This window comes from Chamaea fasciata, unplaced genomic scaffold (genome assembly GCF_029207755.1).
Source record: "Chamaea fasciata isolate MVZ Bird 193981 ecotype frontalis unplaced genomic scaffold, bChaFas1.0.hap1 SCAF_20, whole genome shotgun sequence".
NCBI classification, from domain to species: Eukaryota; Metazoa; Chordata; class Aves; order Passeriformes; family Sylviidae; genus Chamaea; species Chamaea fasciata.
The window spans coordinates 2,868,348-2,888,241 of NW_027094105.1; the positions used below are offsets into that span (position 1 = coordinate 2,868,348).

The 19,894-nt window shown below is 45.9% G+C and overlaps 1 protein-coding gene across 3 annotated transcripts in view; it reads right to left on the reverse strand.

Moving 5' to 3' along the window:
• TNC (tenascin C) overlaps positions 1 to 19,894 on the reverse strand; it is a 74,094-nt gene that overhangs the window by 14,124 nt on the left and 40,076 nt on the right. Inside the window, exons 11-18 of one of the 3 annotated variants that reach the window (XM_066201060.1) lie at positions 16,730 to 17,002; positions 14,529 to 14,801; positions 12,977 to 13,249; positions 10,055 to 10,330; positions 8,187 to 8,459; positions 6,504 to 6,776; positions 1,765 to 1,887; positions 420 to 563 (exon numbers count right to left, since the gene is read on the reverse strand). In XM_066201060.1, the coding sequence (XP_066057157.1) occupies positions 420 to 563; positions 1,765 to 1,887; positions 6,504 to 6,776; positions 8,187 to 8,459; positions 10,055 to 10,330; positions 12,977 to 13,249; positions 14,529 to 14,801; positions 16,730 to 17,002 (1,908 nt within the window). The remainder of the gene's footprint in view (positions 1 to 419; positions 564 to 1,764; positions 1,888 to 6,503; positions 6,777 to 8,186; positions 8,460 to 10,054; positions 10,331 to 12,976; positions 13,250 to 14,528; positions 14,802 to 16,729; positions 17,003 to 19,894) is intronic. The other 2 variants (XM_066201057.1, XM_066201058.1) reach the window with 2 other exon arrangements.

Sequence of the window (19,894 nt, forward strand, 5' to 3'; positions counted from 1 at the left end):
GAGAGAGGATGTTCTCATTGCTTAGAACAGTCTGGAACCATGTGAAGTCCACACCAGAAACTGGTCTGAACTCCTCAGCTGAGCTGGCCCTTTGCTCTCTCATCCCAAAAACAGCTTTAATTAAAAAAAGAACCAAACAAACTTCTGGGATTTTTCTGATGAATTAGAACTGTAAATACGTGAATTGTCTCTGTCTCACAGGTTCATTTAGCATTTAGCAAATGGGAGCCTGACCAAATTTACAAGTTCCATCCTCACGTAAAAGGCAAAGACAGAAGGAGTGGGAAAAAGAGCTTCCTACAGTTTGTGTGGGCAGAAAAATGGGATCTTGGTGAGCCTGCAGCTCCAATCCCTGAGTCTCTCCTGCAGCCCAGATGATTCATTTAACAAGCTTCTATTTCCTGCTTTTACATCATTACCTGTTTTCAGGGTGCCAGAGACGGGCTCGCTTTCTTCAAAGCCTTTCACAGAGATGATGCTGACATTGTAGTCCACACCTGGGACCAACTTCACCAGCTTGGTCCTTGTCTTGCTCCCTTCCACTGTGATAACATTTGGAGTACCTAGGATGAGGCCAAATGCCAAGGGATGAGTGCCACAATACTCCAGGAAATGCCTGCAGGGTGTTTTTCAAGTTAAAGACATTATGGCCACCATGGATGTGCTTCTACAGCAGGAGGTGAATTTTCCCCAGTTAGTTACAACCACTGGTGTCAAATATGGTTGCTGTAACACCTAAATCTAAATCATTGGTTTGTATTCAGTAAGAAAAACTAACATTTTTAGTGGTAGTTGTTCCTGTCTGTGACAGGGAGTTGGAATGAGATCAGCTTTAAGATCTCTTCCTGTGCAAACCATCCTGTGACTTCTGTTCAGAAAACTACAATTTCCCAGACAAGGTGTAAGCAGAAACCCCAGCAGTCTCTACATGGGAGTTCAAACACCCTGGGGACAGGACTTGCAGTTTAGATCTGCCTTGTTTGTGGTGAGGGCTGGAAGATTCTCCTTTACCCCCCTCATTTAGAATAAAGATATTGTACATGTTATTTTAAAAGTGCTCTGTGTGTAGCTGAGGACATAGCACCCATATTTGCTCCATATTCTGGGTTTATTCCAGGAAAGCACTTAGACAAGTCCCTAACTTCATGACTGGATTCCTTTTCTTCTGTGGGACCACTGTATTTACAGCTGCACATGTGCTTCCAGGCTACATTGTCTAAAGACCTAAATCTCTCCTTGTGTCAGTCAACAGCAGGACTTTTTTTGGTGCTGATGTCTTTAGTGTTTGTTCCTTAGCTGTTTCCCTTCAGAGATGTCCCTAAATTAGGTCAAAAATCTGCTGAAGTAGAGGAAGTTTTTGAAGTTGAACACTAAACCAGAACGAGACAATGTTGGGGAGCACTGAGTAAATCACTGCCTTTAAAAATGTTTATAACTATGGATTAGGATTATTATTTCCAAAGGCCATCTTTTCCAGTGTGCCCAGCTCATGAAATGCCTACAAAATAATGACAGTTTGGAAACTAATCCTTGCTGAGGAGGTTCAGACAGAGACTTACTAGGAGTACAACCACTCCAGCGTCCACCTCTGGGCTGCCTTAGAGGCCCTGCCCATGGGATGTGGACACAGTTGGCTACGCACCCTCATTCCTGAATAAAACAAGAGATGGTGTGTGCAAGATCACCTGGGAGATGCCCTGAAAGGAGGGATGGCAGCCCAGCCAACCCCTCCTGCTGTCCCTGCCAGCCCCTGTCCCTGCTCACCTCCCGTGACGGGGACGTAGGAGATGCGGAAGTTTTCCACGCGGGAGCGAGGGGGGATCCAGCTGACTGTGGCAGCATTTTCCGTGATGTCAGAGAAGGAAATTCCCTTGGGAGAGCCAACCACTGTCAGGGGAGAGCAGAGAACACACCACATGGGAGGAAAAGGTAAATCGTTTGTTTGTGAGTCCTTGGTGCTGGAAAACTGATTTGCTTTATCATCCTAAACCACGAGCTGGTGCTGTCAATGTTCTGCTCACATTAACAACATTATACATAATTAACAACTGTGGGCCTGATATTTCTGGGTCTGAGAGATTTTAGCCTGCTAGCAGCTGCTAACTTTTTCCCAAGGAAAAAATTCTCAAGAAAGCTTCTTCTCAAAACAATCTTGGCATACAACTGTCCTTTCTCAAACAATCTTTCTCCAGGTGGTGTTTTGCTGTTTCTCTGGTTTAAACCAGTGGGATCAGAGAGGTGTCATTCCTATTCACCAACCATGGTAAGTCTTTATGGAAACACCTTATGAAAGGTAGTAAGAATTTAGACAATAAAACTTTTTATGCTCTTTTCCTTCTACAATATTTAGAGTCTTTCATCTTTCTTTCATGTCCTACAGCAACGAACAACATTAATGCAGGGGGTACAAAACTTGAAGGGTTTTATCACAGCAACGACGTATTTGGTCCAAATTTTCCTTTTTTTTCAGGACCATTCCAGTATTGCACAGGTTAAAAATACCCAGCGTGTATCTGCATATAGAAATACCAGAGTATTCAGTGCTGTAGAAAAGCAGGGAGGAACATGCACAGAAATGACCTCCTGCTCCCCATGGGATGCTGTATTTAAGATTTTTTCTACTCCAGTTACTCTTGGAGGATTCTTAGACCTGCCACCGAGTCCCAGAGCCCTCTGTGACACACAGCAGTGACAGCCATGGACAGATCTCTCCTCCTGAGCATAAAGTTCGCAATGCAGGATGCTCCAAGTAGACTCAGGTGTGCGAGTCCATCAAGGCTCTTCTCAAGGACTCACTCCTGGAACTTCTGTTGGCTTCAAACCAGAAGCAATAAGATTTTCCTCCTGGAATCTCTCTCTGAGCCCACGATTTTTCTTTCAAGCACATCCACCCAGAGACCATCCAAGTACATCTATCATGAGGAAAGGCACCCGTGGCTCCAGTGCAGCTCTTTGTCATAAAACTCAGCCTTTCCCTGTCAAAACCTGAGCACTGCACTTGCCCATGTAAATTCAACCATGGGCAAACAAAGCCCAGATTTTTCCAAAAATAACCCAAACTTAAACTCAACATGTCTCTGAAACTCCAATTCCAATTGGAGGCTTGATTAAGATCTTGCAGAACAAGCATGGAAAAGGCTTTGGAAGGACGTGGTAAAGTGAGCTGCCACTTCCAGGTTTACATTGAGCACCCCACTTCCAAAGTTTCCAGCTTTTTTGGCTGCAACCGAAACAACCCTGAGGTGTTAAAAAATCAACAGCACACACAGAGCAGGCCATTAATACAGAGAGGAGAGATCCCAAACATCAGCTACATGAAGAGGAGTGGAGACAGGCTCAGGGCAGGGGAAGGGGGGCAAGAGGAAGAAAAAAAAATAGGGACTGGGCTTGAAATAGCTTGGAAAGAACGTGTCTGCGGGAAAGGAGTCAGAGTTTGTTTGTTCCATGTGTCCCCAAAGCAGCAGGGCACTAAATCAACTGAAAGGCAAGGAAAGAAAAACAACTGAGCTCCCAAGAGAAATGTAAATTCTGTCTCTGGAGCTCACCAGAAGTGTTGTGTTGGTGGGGTTTGCTCACGTGGATGAGCCAAGGGAAGAAAAGAATTACAGATAAGAAAGAAGGCAAGGTGGGGTTGGAAAAGCTACGGGGCACAAAAAGGTGCTGCTGATTTGAGTACAGGCTGAAGGAAATCGGAGAGAACAAAGAAAATGTGGGAAAGAGAGAGAAATAAGAATCACATTGGTTTTGCTTTACGTTATAGGTGGCCTGAGTGGCTGAAGAAAAAGGTTAGTGGTGATTTTGGAGACCAAAGAGATGGACCAGCACTTGGTTTTCATACACATGGAGAATTTCAGCCTTTCCCAGAAAATAAAATCCCCAATCCATCTGCTGTGCACATTTCCATGGGCCTCAGGCTTGTTTTCTGCACCAGGTGAGCTGCATGACAAAGAGCAGTAAGAAGAGCTTTGATGTGAGTTTTCCACATTTCCAAGTCCCCCAACTGCAGCTTTCCTGGGAGAGAATCTGGCAATTATAAACATAATGGACCATCAGAGCATCTGTCCCGGAATGAGTCCCAGAGATGGGAGAGATTTGCACCTTTGAGCACAGGGAAATGAAAAAGAAGTGAGTGAAATCATCTTCTTGGGCTACCTGAAAGCCAGAATTAAGCAGGCATAGAAAGCAGCCAGCGTGCTCCTGACCTGGCACTCACAGAGAACCCCAGGTCATCTGTTGGGCAGGCACAGGTAAATCATCTTTATCCTCCAGTATCTTCCCCAAAGAGGTATATGAGAGACAGGGAGCTCTCCTGAGAGGCTGCTAAATCACCCATGGTACCTGAGAGCAACTGTTTTTTTAGGGAATTTTTTTTTTTTTGGCTAATTGTTCTTTCATTCCTATCAGACTGGAGGAGTTTCTTCCCTGGCTTTCTTCTCCCAGTCAACAGGCAGCAGCAGGTTGCATTTATCACAGATCAAGAGCATGGGAAGTATTTTGTGATCATCTTAGGAAAAGAAAAATGCTGTCACAGTGTGGCAAAACACCACTGGAAGAAGAGGAAAGGAGCAGCATGAGGCTCACACTTCCCACAAGGATATTAATTGGTCCATAGATGTGTTGTGATCTCCCAGTGGAGGTTAAATTGCACCTTAAGTGAGATTTTACAGATAAATTTCCAAAAGCCACCAACTCTGAGAGCAGCAGTGGATAAATTCCTTCTTCAGGGATAGAAATATTTCCTTGCAACCACACTTGAAATGCTATAAATATCCATATGTTTGTGCAATAATCCACTCCTAAAAAAGAAATTAGTCGGCTGCCTTGGCAGCCACCCACCCAATGCGGTGTAACCTGCAGCCCAAATTATTTCGCTGGGGTTTTGTGGCTCCATTGTCCATTATTCATGGGCTATTTACAGCTGACAAAGATCTCTTGATAATAGCTCCAGTAGGTGACATGTGCTAAATCTCCCTGCGAGGCTGCACAGAGACTTAACCATGAGGAAAATGATAACTCTCAGTGGCTCCCCATAAATACCCTGGGAGTCAGAGAGGATGGGGACACGCTGCTAACCCGTGCAGAGGACTCGGAACGTCCCTCTCCATTACGAGTCAATGTGCAGGAGCCTGGCCAAGGGGGGCTGCTGATGCAAGTTCTGCTGCATGGCACTCTCTGGGGTTGGCCTGGCTGTTTATTGCAGGGGTGTGATGGCAGCAGTGCAGCTGGGACCTTTCTGTGCTTGCAGCTGAGCGCACAGGCAGCAGGGTGGAGGATGAGGGCTCTGAGGCTGCTTCAGGGGAAGCTGTTCAGCGCTGAGTTGTTGCTGCCCTTTTCCTGGGTGCTGGCTGGCAAATGCCTCCTTTAGGCATTGCTGTTGGTTTCCTCACTCATGGAATTTAGAATCATATCCTGAGCTGGAAGGGACCCACAGGGATTATCCAGTTCTGTCTGTCCATCCCTGCCCAGACCCCCCACCAATCCCAGCCTGGGCATCCCTGGCAGCGCTGTCCAAAGGCTCCTGGAGCTCTGGCAGCCTCGGGGCCGTGCCCATTCCCTGGGGAGCCTGGGCAGTGCCCAGCACCCTCTGGGGGAAGAACCTTTCCCTGCTCTGCAGCCTGAGCCTGCCCTGGCCCAGCTCCAGCCCTTCCCTGGCTCCTGGCCCTGTCCCAGAGCAGAGATGGGAGCTGCCCCTCGGGAGGAGCTGCAGCCCTTGGTGAGATCTCCCCTCACCAGGGGAGGTACTTTCCTGTACCCATCCTTTTCCTATCCTCCCCTAATCAATTTGATTTCAAATTACCACATTTTCACATCAGCAAGCTCAACATTTTTTAAAGACCAAATTTGGCTCATGAGACATTGCATCATATGCTTTAGGTTTGAATGTGTTTCAGAATGAAACCATGGTTTTGGTGTGGAAAAAAAGATTGAAACACTTCATCCAAAAGTGCCAAAATGAATCGCTTCAATTATGAACCTGAATCAAAGCTTTGATTTTGCAAAGATACTCAAGTCAATTTGAATTCCCAAGCACATGTTTCTCCTGGTCAGATCCATCTAAGTTAATGGTGCTTAGGCCTTTGCTGGCCAAGCCATAAATAAACTTCTCAATGGCCCTGGTAAATTCATTTTGTCATAACTCTTTCCTAGGGAGGAAAATTGTTGTGCAGAACTGAGATGTAATTAGTCACAGAAAATCACTGAAAAAAGTTGATGCACAGACAATATTTCTTGGCCCTCAAAGACAGTGTTTTAATTGCCACACTCTGCTGCCTAATTCCTGATCATTAAAGTAATTCAATTAAACCACATTAAAAAGACAGTGATGAAACTTGGGAAGCTGAGACTGATCACAAACAACCACACCACACTGAACCAGTGGTTTGGACAAGAGACATGCAGGGGGGACAGTTCAGGACACCTCTGGAACAGCACGAGCTGGCTGTGAAAAGGAGCTGCTGAAAGGAGCAGGGAATGTCGCACTTTTCCCACCGCAAAGACAATACCTGTGGATGCTACTGCGTTTACGGGCTGGGAACGTTGTCCACTGCCAACTCCATAGAGCTCAATCTCATATTCAGTGCCCTCCTTCAGCCCTGTTATATCCTGGGTGCGCTCATGGCCTGGCACTATCAGCTCCAGAGGGTCAGATTTCCTTTTGGTGTCCCTGACTTTTAGAACAAAGCTGTTGAAAACCCCGTCATCTGCAGTCCAGGAGAGACGGAATCCATCTGGAGTCGCGTCTGAAACCAGGAGGTTGTCGACCTCGGGTTCTGCTTCTAAAAAAGGAGAAGATAGCAGTGGGGAAAAGAAATGATTTGTTAATCAGTTGATCAGAGACCTGCCCGAGGTCTGGATATAGCACGCTGCAAGAATCCGACCACAGTTCAAAGCAAGGGGAACAATCTGCCAGCTATTAAGAAAAAAAATAATAAATATTAGTGTTATACAGAACGGGATAAATGTGAGTGTGTGCAGGCCCATTCCAACTTTCACTCTTGAACAGCAAACCCCTGCATGGACACACAGGTTTGTCCCCCACATGCAGAGTAACACATGCTAAAGGTGAGTTTCCTGGGCATTTCTCCCTCCCTACCTGTGTGACACCTTTATGGCCAGTAAAAACAAGCTCTTGTTACAGAACTGAATGTCTGGAACACTGTCAGGCCTCCCTCTCCTAGGACAACATAAGAGCCAGTGAAAATTCTTTTTCTCTATGCAAACCCCTTATTTCATGCACTTCTAGCATCTGTGATGCTTCTGCTCCCGTGAATCCTTTACTGTGCTCTTGAACAGCAAAGAGGAATCATGAAAATTCCTCTCTTGAACAGCACTTCCACCTAACTGCAAGAGCTGCTGCCTTCAGTTAATGAACCCATTCAGAAGGATCTCAAGGGTTGCAAGTTATTAATTACCTGCAAAACACCTCTAACTCATTATGGTCAGGCACCGTTACCTAGAGAAATGCTGCTGGAGTGGTTATGTCCTACAGCCCCTCCAATGCAATCCTTCCTTCCACACACAGCCATTCTTATTTATTTCCCCCCAAACCTCCCACCAGATTCCCCCTAGCTTCACTGCTGCCCAGACAGGAATGTGCAGATGAGAACTGATGGTGCTGGGGCTGGAGAATCAGCCTGCAATGGTTTCCCAAGGAAGCTCAAGTGCTGCTGGAAAACAGCAGCTCTGATGGGGCTGGAAGCATGAGCTGGTTTGAGGAGAGAGGTGCCAGCTTTGGGGTGGCAATGATCCCACTGTGGGTGGAGCCCACACGGAGAGGGAAAGAGAGGAGGCCATGGGAAGAAGTCCATGGCTCCTCCTGAAGGTCCTGACGGCTGGAACGTGGGAGAATGCTGCTGTTGGAGAATGCTGATGTGCCCAGCTGTTAACAAGACGAGCTCTGCATGCAGCCATTCTTCTTTCAAGACTTTGTTAGAGGTACCTGCAAGACCATAAAGAACTTTCACCCCTCAGCCCCCCACATGCTCCTCCACAGGATCCCTCAGAGGGAAACATCAAGTTAAAGGGAACAGAATTCCACTGGTGAACCCATCAGTCACGAGGAGTTGCATGGAGCCACGATGCAGAGGAGGATGCAAAAGGCAAGGTTTGCACGAAACATCTTCCGTGTGAGAGGGAAAGAGAGAAAGAAGAGGGTGGAAGGGAACAATTTGCTCACATTGAAATACCTGTAACAGCCAGAGCGCTCAGGGGCTTTGTTTGGTGCCCCTTGGCCAACCCATAAAGCAAAACCTCATAGCCAATGCCAGTAATTAGGCCTTTAAGCTTCAGCTCTCTCTGGGCTCCCGAAAGGAGGAACTCCTGTGGGTCCAGCAGCTTGCCAGAGTCCACCACGACTACTAGAAAGTTGTCAAAGGCATTCTCCGATGCCATCCAGGACACTGTGAACCCATAGGGGTTCATATCAGACACTGTTAGGTTTTCCAGTGGGGGCATGGCCTCTAAAAGAAGGGAAGGTGCAAAAACACACACACACATACACACAAAAAAGAAAGAAGTGAAAAACATTGCAAATTAGAAAGAGCCACATATTCCACCAAACAAAAATCACATTTTTCCCCCTAGTGTGGATCCAATAGCCAGGACCACGAGGTGAGGATTTTCAATGGAGCTCAACTTTGAATCTTCCTCAAGGATATCTCAGCACCTCCTCTCACAAGCTCCATTGAAACCCCTCCCAAGCTCCCTGTGTAGGCACATTTCTGCTGCTACCCTTGCACTGTAAGAAAATTATCACCAAAACTGCTGTAGAAATGCTACACATAAAGCTTTCAGTTATTTTTACTTCTCTCCACCGTCAGTGCTTTAGGGACAAGCCTCAGTCTGGGCACTCACAACTCCCATATTTTACTTCTTCACCTATTTCACATGAATATCTCCAGCTTTAGTTTCCAGTGCTGGAGGGGTCAGACGTGCCAGAACAGGAACATTAATCACTCAGGGTCACAGTCAGTGCAAATCAGCTGCTGCTATGCTCTGTTGACAACTTAAAGAAATTCCACTGAGGGGTCTTTTTTTCACATCAGCGTGACATTTGTCAAAGCGAAAAGATGGGGAAAACGCTTCAAAATTTGTCTGCTAAGTCTCAGCAAGAAAAAAGGCCAAAGTTCCACAAGATTCTCAGTGTATTTTGCTCACTCAAAATCTGACAAGTCAAATAGGAGGATCAATGGCTCTGCTAAGCCCTGCCCTTGATCCTGGATCCCAGGCTTTGCCTGTGTTTCCCCACAGTATTTGTCCAGCCTTGCTCTGTGGGCTCAGGAGCTGATTCAGCCAATCTTCCAACCACTCAAAATTCCACTCACTTCAGAAAACACCAGGTAGTTAAAGGCAGAACCTTCTCCTGAAAAGAGCTTGGGGTTTGCTTTTTGACACTTCACAAATGCTGAAATGGATTTTGTTGGAACTAGGCATAAAAATTCCCCCCGGTAGAGTTATCATTTGGAAGTCCTTATGTGTTAATATTTACACATTTGAGTACTCATTTTAGAGATACTTTTGCATCTTATTTACTTCTAATCAAGCACTGTTCAAGATTCATATTTTGAGTATGTCTCTGGAAGGGAACATCCTGGGACAGGAGGTGTTCCATGGGCCAGCCCTCTCTGGTGAACTGCTGAACATCAGCAGTTCATGGTGACTGAAACTCCTCAAACTTCAGGAGGTATAAAAGATCATTAGACGTGGGAGAAAGGCTCCAGAGGGGTCTTAATGACAGAATTATGGAATCACAGAATAATTTGGGTTGGAAGGCACCTTAAACTCATCCAGTTCTAACCCTACCATGGGCAGGGACACCTTCCACTATCCCGCCTTGCTCAGAGCCACATCTGGCCTGGCCTTTTAACTCCTTTTAAACTAATCCTGCTCCTAGGGAATTTTTTTGAAGGTCAACATTCCTGTTCTGACCCCTCCTTGCACCGGGTTTTTAAACAAACCCATTGCTGCTGGCCAGATACTCCGTGTGCTGTTGGGGGGGGGGGGACACACACATTTCCCTGAGGCAAAAAGGGAGCCCAAAGCTGGGAGCAGGTACCTGTGGTGACAAAAGCAGTGAGGGGCTCAGTGGGGACACCTGCCTGGCTGATGCCCCGGAGGTGAATGTCATAGGCGGTGTGAGCCGTGAGCCCCGAGATGTGGGCGCTGCGGGTGTCCCCCGGCACCGCCAGCTCCCGGGGCTCCTGCGCCGCCAGGGAATCCCGGATTTGGAGAACAAACGTGCCAAAGGCCCCGCCTAGGCTGCTCCAGGACAGGTTGAAGCTGTCGGGGGTAACGTTTGTGAGGGTGAGCGTGCCCAGCTGTGGCTCAGCCTCTGGGGGAGAGAGGAACACGGGTGAACAGGCAGCTTTAATCCGGGGGGGAGGGGGGTGAGGGAATCAGCAGAGGGGGGGTTGTGGGTGCTCAGAAATGATGTTTTAACCTTGTTTTGCTGTGGTTGAATAAAATAAAATAAAATAAAATAAAATAAAATAAAATAAAATAAAATAAAATAAAATAAAATAAAATAAAATAAAATGTTTAATATAAATAAAGTTTTAATAAAATAATGTTTTGTCCTTGTTTTGCTGTGGCTGAATAAATGAAAATAAAATAAAATAAAAAAATAAATTAAAATAAAACAAAATAATTAAAACAAAATAAAATTAAAGTAAAATAAAATAAAATAAATTAGAATAAAATACAGTAAAATAGAATAAAATAAGGTAAAATAACGTAAAATAAAATAAAATAAAGTAAAATAGAATAGAATAAAATAATTTTTTTAAAGCAGCGCTGCAAGAGCTATTTTTTCAGGTTTTGGGAAGAAGTCACTGAAATTAGTGCTGACTTTTCTTTATTTATAGATTTTGTTATATTTTAATTAATTATTTATATTTTTTCTCATTAAATTTTCTTAAATAAACTCAACTTGCCTAATGAAATGTGGGCCTGGTTTACAGAAGCACCACCAACAATTAATTGCAGGAATTCCATACTGGGAATTGAATGGGAATACAGACCCCCAGCAATTCCAAAATAGAGAAAGTAGGATTCAGGCAGGAATCCTTGAAATCACACTCCAGGTTCTGTTTGGTGTTTCTGTTGCCTGGAGTTGTAGATGCTGCTATTTTTGGACCCCGAGGTTTATGAGGGATTTCAGGCCTAACAGGGATTATCTCAGCACTAATCTCAGGCCAAAACCTCCCTGGACTCCACAGATAAGGTGTTCCTCATCCTCTGATTAGGCACAATCAGAGAATGTCTAATAAACAATAAACCCCACAACACTGCTCTTGCTCTCCTTCCTGACTGCCCAGTGGTCAGGACACCTCCTGAAGAAGCAAAGACTTTCCTTTTCTGCTGGAGGAAATCCAAATTCACATCTCTGCCCTGCCAGGAGAGAAACTTGTCCTTCAGGGGAGGGAGAGCTCCTTACCCATTCTCTTTTAAACCTCTTACACTTAGCACAAAAGTCATTAAAGTTTCATTAAAGCCCAGAGAGAGAACAAACACGACCCCTGAGTTTGAGGGTCAGAGAATCCTGTGTTCGCTCTCTGGGCTGATTTTCTATTTTTTATGTTGCCAATTGAGTAGGAACCAAGAACACCTTGGGAAATGCAGCCAGTGAGACACAGAAAAATAACGATGGCAAAGTGATCCATGCTGGGACGAAAGTCAGAGAGAGGCATCCCACCGACAGAGGGTGGAGAAAAGGTGAGACCTTTTTCTTTGCTAAAACAAGAACTGCTGCAAGATGTTCCAACTTTTAGTCCTGTCCTTCATTATTTAAAAAGATTTTTAAATAATAATCCACCTCCTTCTCTGGAATTGTCTGGGAAAAGGCGAATGGAAGTGGCCCAGATTAAGGGCACAGATGTCACAGATGTCACAGATGTCACGGATGTCATGCGATCAACCAGTGACCATGGATGCCTTCATGGCCAGCATGGAAGTTGCCACCATGATGCTCATGAAGACAGGCAAGGAGATGAGAAAATATCCACAAAGCAAACAGGCTTGGATGGAAAACCCAGGAAAACTGAGCCCTCAGCCCCACATGCAGCTCAGAGAGGGCCAAGGGAGCCCTTCCAGCCTCATCCTGGCATGGCCACATTCCTTCCCATGCCACCTGCATCCGTGGTCAGGCACATTCCCATCATGACAGCCTGACTTCCAGGGATGCTGCATGCAAAATGAGCTGGAGTCACATCCTCAGGCAACTCTTGGTGATCTCCTGCCATCCTGGAATCACCATCACCACCACGGGAAAAGCTCTGACACCCAGGGAAACAAGACAGGCCCTGGAGACTCAAAGGGAGCAAGGCAAGGGACAGAGTGGTGGGCTGACCACCAAGAAAAAGGGGAATTTGTTTTTTGAGCCCTGCTCTGTGCTGAGAACATAAAAATCCTGGGCAGAGAAAAGATCAAAACCAGCAGAAGGTGGCCAGACCACTCCATGCAGTTTGGGCTGGTCATTTCACATGCGGCACGAAACGCCCACCAGAGATGCAAGTGCCTCGGGAGACACTTTAAAGAGGACAAAACTGACATGCAGGTGCCTCTCCAGGCTGAGAATGACATGAGGGGCCTCTCTCCCACCCCCAGCAAAGCAAGTGGGGGTGGGATGAACAACTTCATTCAAGATCAAGTGCAAAGATGCTGAGTGAAACACATCAACCATCTGGAGCAAGGCAATGATTATATATACACTGAACTTGCAGAGAGGTGTGTATATATAAGGAAACCATCACGGTTTACTACTGGTTCTCTTAATGCTGAGGGCACTTTTTCAACCTTTTCCACTGCTGCAGATCTCTTTCCAAGCCCTCTCAGTGCATTTCAGCCTCCCCTCATGGTGATTTCCCTATAATTCCCCAAGGGAACGACGATGAGTTGGAGCCACGTTTTAGAGCAGTTCGGTGGACAGCGAGAGAAAGGAGAACAAAAAGCAAACCTGGAAGGTGAAACAGTGAAGTACCTGTGGTTGCCATGGCTGTCAAGGTCTGCCCACCTTGCCCATCAACTACCCCATGGAGCTGGACTGTGTAATTAGTGGCAGCTTTGAGGTTGGTCACTACAGAGTGCCGGGAGTCCCCCGGCACTGTGAGCACCAGAGAGTCCAAGGGGAAGTCAGAGTTCCTGACTTCCAGAATAAAATGGTCAAAGGCCTTGTCCTGTGCCTCCCAGGTGAGTGACAGGCTGGCTGAGGTAGCGTTTGATACACTGAGTTTGCTAAGGAGAAGTTCCTCTACTACAGGAAGAAAAACAAATGGAAACGTATCACAGTTATTAAAAGCCAAAGCAATAAAATAAATTAATAGAGACGTTAGAATTTGCACGACCGCAGGTCACAAGGGTCACCCAGCCTTGTGTTTCCCTGTGTTCCCCATACCCCTGCCATCACCCTGACCCTGCCACCCATCACCAAATGAGCACATTCACAGTCTGCTGCTGCTGGAAACTGATATTATATCATCTGATAGCTGAGATTTGATACCTTATTTTCACTGACCACGTTACTCCATTCCTATGACATATCACTATGGCAACTTTTCCTAGAGGGGCAAAACGTGCTGGAGGTGTTAAATGATCACAACGTGAGCCATTATCTGCCTGCAATGAAATGTTCTGTTTTTGTAGTCCAGTCCTCACTTCCCGCTCTCATCCTGAACATTTGACTTCCCTGTCTTTTCTGGGGAAACTGTCAGCAGCAAAACCTTGAAATGTGCAATGTGCCAACAACTCAGTGCCTGCCTAGTCCATCCTCTGACATCGACTCGGATGGACTTTTCCGTCTCTCACCCAATATAACCTGAATAATTGAAGCTGAATTCAAGGAGTGAATGTGCCTTGCAGAATTGTGCTGGCACAGACTGAAACGTGCCTGACATCTTTTGGGAGAATCAGGGTAAATCTGTGTCTGGAAATCAGCTTCTCTGAGAGAATGTGTCTGCTCTGTGCTGTGGGACAGATGCACACACAGGCTGAAAGGTGAACACAAGGAATCGTTTCCTACTGGGTTCTTGGCTAGTTCCTTTCCCTGCAGGAGCAGCCATGTCTTTGAGGTCTGAGCATGAAAGCAGATGCAAAAGGACTTTTTTGAATGCCTCTGGGGCATTTGGAAAAGACGGCTTCCAGTTTTAGGAGAAGCTAAAACCAAAGCTGTCGCTTTATCCAAAGTGTTGTGTTTTGTTTACTCTTTCACACAGGTTGAAAGGTGAACGAAAGGAATCGTCCCCCACTTGGTTCTTGGGATATTCTCTTTGCTTCTCATCTGCCTCAGAGGCTGCCCCCGCCTTAATGTTTAGACTCATTGTGTGGATGAAATCCCAGCACGGTGTGACTGCCTGACTTTGCTGGATGGGAGGGTGGCTCAACATGCACAGCTCCCAGTGTCCCCAGCTGCTCCTCCTCGGAAGGCGTAGAGGCAGAGGGTTGGGAAATGGGTGGGCTGAGGGCAGGGGAGGGGGCACAACCTGTAAGGAAGACTTCAGAAAAGCAGAGTTAGCACTGAGGTAGGCTTTGTGTACCTGTGGTGGCTGCAGCACTGATTGCCTGTGTGCGGAACCCGTGAGAGATCCCGGAGAGGTAGACAATGAAATCAGTGCTGGGAGAAAGCCCTGAGATATGAGCAGTCCTTGAATTGCCTGAGAGGTTGAACTCCATGGGCTCCAGCAACCTGTTAGAATCAATAATTTCAATGGTAAAGACGTCGAAGTCCCCGTTGGAGGCTGTCCAGGAGAGGTTGAAGCTTTCGGGGGTAATGTCGGAAACCATTAGCTCAGCAACGCCGGGCTGCTCTCCTGGGGAGGGAAACAACACCCGTCAGAAGGGCCCCCCCTGACTCCTCCTGCTCTCAAAGGCTCCTCTCTGCCATGCTGGCAGCACTCCCAGCTGGGGAAGAGGGTGTGAGTAAAAGCTTGCTACAAGCAGACACCTACTAAGGGGAGGAAATCAAATGAAAGAGCCGCAAAATGTTAGATAAGGAACAAAAAATTAAAACAACGACTAAAACTATGGCTAGTTCCCTTTCTCTGCAGGAGCAGCCATGTCTTTGAGGCCTGAGCATGAAAGCAGATGCAAAAGGACTTTTGCTGAATGCCCCTGGGGCATTTGGAAAATACCGCTTTCAGTTTTAGGAGAAGCTAAAACCAGAGCTGTCGTTTATCCAAAGGAAAATCTTGTGTTTTGTTTACTCTTCTACTTTCCCTTCCAGCTTAAGTCTATGAAAGCTGGCTTGTAATTTTGGAGCTGGAGCCAAAATGCAAAACAGGGAGAGATGCCTTGGGGTTTCTTCCTCTCTGCAGACATCCCCTTAGTGCTACAGGAAGGTTCAAATATTTCTAACAATTGGAAGCCACCAGAAGGGAAGATTTTGAAAAGCTGGGTGCTGAGCTTGACCCAGAAAGGGAAGGGAAAACCTCAGCAGGGCATTTTCTGCTGTTTTAAATATGCACATTGCATATTTAGGCAGGACACCCATGATGTGTTTCCTGCTCTGTCTCTTTGTCCAGCACATTGCTCTGCTCTCCACGGGCATCTGCTCCCAGCTCCTGGAGAGGACTCTCAAAGCTCAGCACTCCCACAGGGACACAGCACAGACACATTCCTGCCCAAGCCAGGCTGCTTAAAGCACTACAGAACGGAGCCAGCTCTGCTGCCCTTCATGTTTTAATTCTGATTAGTTCTCACAGGTACTCTCACCCCTTTCTGTGCGGGGCAATATGTGCTTGGGGGGAAGCTGGCATGAGGCAGCTCTGGCTCTCTCACAGGGGCAGGAGGTTGCAAAGGGCTGTAGGGGAGCCCAGAGGCAGCAGAAATTGTCTACAAGGAATTATCTGGAGGAAAGGCCATTGGTGCCTCTTTAGTGCCAATTAATTCACACTGTTCATTACAGTTGTCATAACACCTGGAGGATCAGAGAGCCGCACAGCAGACATGTAAATACACATTTGTCTCTCATGGTCAAAGCCTGAGATAAGCTCTTATTTCAAACTGACCTTTCACATGATCAGCCAGAAAATGATTTTGGGGCCCTTGATGAGTTCCATGCAAGCTCCTGATAGCACAGAGCTCACCTGCCTCCCTTCAGGCCAGTTTTATGCCAAGGAAGTTCTGCTTAATTAGATCTTTTGCCTTGTATCTTTTTCAGACCAATCAGACTGGTTCATGATCTTAGATGGCTGAATATATTTTATTTGACTTATTAGGAATTAATTTGTGTCCTTTCCTATATCAGAACATACAGAAGGTATTTGTTCTTGCCCTGACTCAGGTACACACAACTTTACCATGCTGAGTCTGAGTTCACACAGAAGCTACTACAGAATTTCAGAGGCAGCTTCTGAAGGATGAAAACTGACCACACTCTCAGGCTTTGACCATCTGGGCTAATAGAGGAAAGATTTTGATAATTTTCCCAGGCAACCTGGCCTTTCCCAAGCAGGTACAACATCCAGCTGGGTTTTGCTGTTAGTGTCAGCCAGGTAAGAGAGGAAAGGGAACAAAAACAAAAGCTGTTCTGAGGCAGGGGCTGGGGTAAAGCAGGGAGGGAAGGGCTGCACCAGGGCACTGAAGCTCTGGAAAGCCTGACCACGAGGCATTTCCATGGCAGGGATGTTCAGCCAAGCTTTCCCGAGCTCAGGCTGAGGCAGCGAGCAGGATTCGCCCAGCACTCCCAAGAGCTGCCCACATCCCTGTCAGGAACAACGTGGGGCTGCAGGACAGGTACCTGTGGTGGTCTCAAGAGAAAGGGGACTGGTCCTGTGGCCCCGAGTGACCCCCTGAAGGGTGATGGTGTAAGGAGTGCTGGCCTTGAGGCCGGTGACATTGACAGAGCTCAGTGTCCCCGGCACTGTGACGTTCCGGGTCTCTTCGGGGCTGCCAGACTCCTGCACCTGAATGACAAAGTTCTCATAGGCCCCGTCTGATGCTGTCCAGGTGAGCTGGAAACCATCCCAGCCAGCCTTGGATACTGACAGCTCTCCCAGCTCAGGTTCCTCCTCTGCGTAAGGACAGAGAGTCAGTCTGTTACTTGGGTTGCAGAGTGCTGCTGATGTTGGATTATTTAACGAGGATCTGTGTTAATGAATTTCACATCTAATCAGGGCCACAGAGATTCCTCCCCTCCACATATTTGCATTATCAGCTGCCTCAGATAACTTCAGTAAAGCCTCTTTGGAGACATGGCAAAACAGAACTGTGAGAGAAGGACTGTAATCATTAATAAATATTTAGAGGCTGCTCACAGAAAGCAGCTCATAGCGAATCTTACAGCTGTGAGTGTTTTGTCAACATTAATTACAACTCCCTATGAGATAAGTAGGTATTACTACAACAGCTTTACTCAGTATTTACCATTCTGAAGTAACTGTGTTGTAAGGGTAGCAAAGGGTTTGGAGTAGTCAGGATTCACATATTTATGCTTTTAATTGTATCCATTTGAAGGATGCTGCTTATGCTTCCAAACTGTTTTTAACACAAAACAATAAAGAAAAGGAAAATGCCGCCATGTCTTGAATGGAATTGTCTTTTTTTAGGACATTATTCTACCCACAAAACCTTCCTGTGGGTGGAGACAGGACTTTCAGGGTTCCTGATATTAATCTAAAATCAGACTGTTCATTCACAGAAATTAACATTCTGGCAAACCCCACAGGGGAAGGTGGGAGCCATCAGAGGTAACTCTGATGCTGTTAAATCTGAAAGTTGAGGTCATGTGCTGGGTAAGAATGGAAAGTTCTTTGTTACAATGGAGATACAACTGATTCCTTAACATCAATGGCCAGATGGGAAAACGAGAGAGCACTGCCTGATTTTTCTGCCTGGAAACTCCTGTCGGCTCTCTCACTGACCTGTGGCCTCTGATGATTTTCTAGCACCCTTCTGATTTACTTGAATTGCTGCCACATAAGTGTTACTGTAAGACCAGAGTGTCTCTGAATAATCCCATTCTGCATGACTGAGAATTTGTAAGAGAGGCTGCATGGAGGGAAATGGATCTGATTTGTCAACTGTAAACTTCAGCTTCATGCATATTGTAATACAGAAGCTAAGGGGGCCCTGAAATAAATGAAATTTAGGCTCAGCAGCATCCCTCATAGAAAGTTTCTCCCTGCAAAACAAGAGTGATTATTGCATGACTGCTCAAAGCCTTGGGCAGGCAGCTGGGGCTGGATTTTGTGAGATTGAGCACTCATAGATCATAATATCTTCAGGAAAATTCATTAACAAATCAGTAAGTTGCTACTATTCAGGAACACAAGTTCTGCTGAGCTTTTCCCATCCTGTTAGAAGGAAAGAGATTGTTTATGACATGATGACGATGTTCAACAACAATAAAAGAAATGCATTAATCCAGAGCTGTCTTCCCTTATCAGGAACAGAAAGGAAATTCATTGAGGTAAAATATGAATTCTGTCAAAATAAGATTGTTATCTGGAACAGAGAAAGCAGGACAGAAAGGGAACTGGTTGTATCAGAGATCACAATCTGTTGGGGGCAACAAAAATAAATAAAACAAATGCATTTCCTTAAAATGAAAGTGAAACTAAAGTTACAGTAATGGTAAATCTTTTAAATAGAAGCTTGGTTATAGCAAGTAATTCAGGAACCATCAGAGGATAAAAGGAATTCCAATTCCTCTGAAAATGCTCAGTTTCATTCTCCTCCAAGATGCAGAGCCCCTTTTCCTGCCATTTGTTTTTCATGCACGTCTGAGACAGAAAAGCAAACAACACTCTCATGCTCTCCAGGGACCAAGGGATTCTCCTGTGGAATCATGCACCAGACAGTATTGTTGGGGACCTCCAAAATCCTCAGCCACCCAGCATCCAACACAGATGGCAAAGCCATCACAGTGTCATGGTAAAGATCAAGGGATGATGTTTCTTATTTACGAAAAAAACAAAACAAAGCAGAGAGAACACACCATGGAGAGGTGAGACCATTCTGACTCTGTGAAATAATCTTTGTATCTCTACATAAATAGTTTAGTTCGTGTTGGAAACTCAGTTTTGAGGGATGGACAAGTACAGTCCTTAGTCTCCAGATCTGAGCTCACACTGATCACTCTTGCTAATGATCCTTTGGTCATTATTGAACTCAGCCCTGTCACCTCATGAAATTCATGGAATAAGGGTAAGAGGTGGGAGTTTTTGGAAAGCTGAACCCCCAGTGTGTCACAATCTTTTTTTTTTTTTTTTTTCTGACATCACCACCTCCGTGCCAGCGCTGCAAACCCCTCCTGTGTTAAGCACAATCCAGACAAGCACCTGCAGCATCTCTCTGTTCCCACATTCCTAATCAGCAGCAGATGCATCAGCACCTCTCTTTGCATTTGAAAATTTGCACGATTTGAAAAGAGATTTGATGCTGCATCACCTTCAAAACTGCATGGGGCATTTTCCTGCACCACTCAAGGCTCTCATTCCACAGCTGTAAGAGTTTCATCCCATGCAAAAGGAAGAATAAACCAACCAAGAGGAAAAGCATCACTCACAAAGCCTAAAATCCAGACCAAAGCCATATGGGAATGAAGTTCTCTGTTTTGAACCAGAAAGGGAACAGATGGCTGTGAATCCACGGGAAATACCTGTAGCAGCAAGAGCTTCCAGGGACCCAGAGAACTGGCTTTGAGTACTTCCAAAGAGGTTAATCGGGAACTGTGTGCCAGCTGGGAGACTGGGAATTTCTTTTCTCAAAGATTTCCCAGCAAAAATATTTCCTGCATTCTGTTTAAAATGGACAGGCTTTTCAGAGTGATAAGGAACTGATCAAATACCTCATCCTGTGCTGCCCGGGACAGGGTGAAACCACTGGAAATTTTAAGTGGGTCATGTTAAGGTCACAAAGAGCCCAGTGACTTCTGAGCTGGGCAGGTGAGGGGACACTAAGA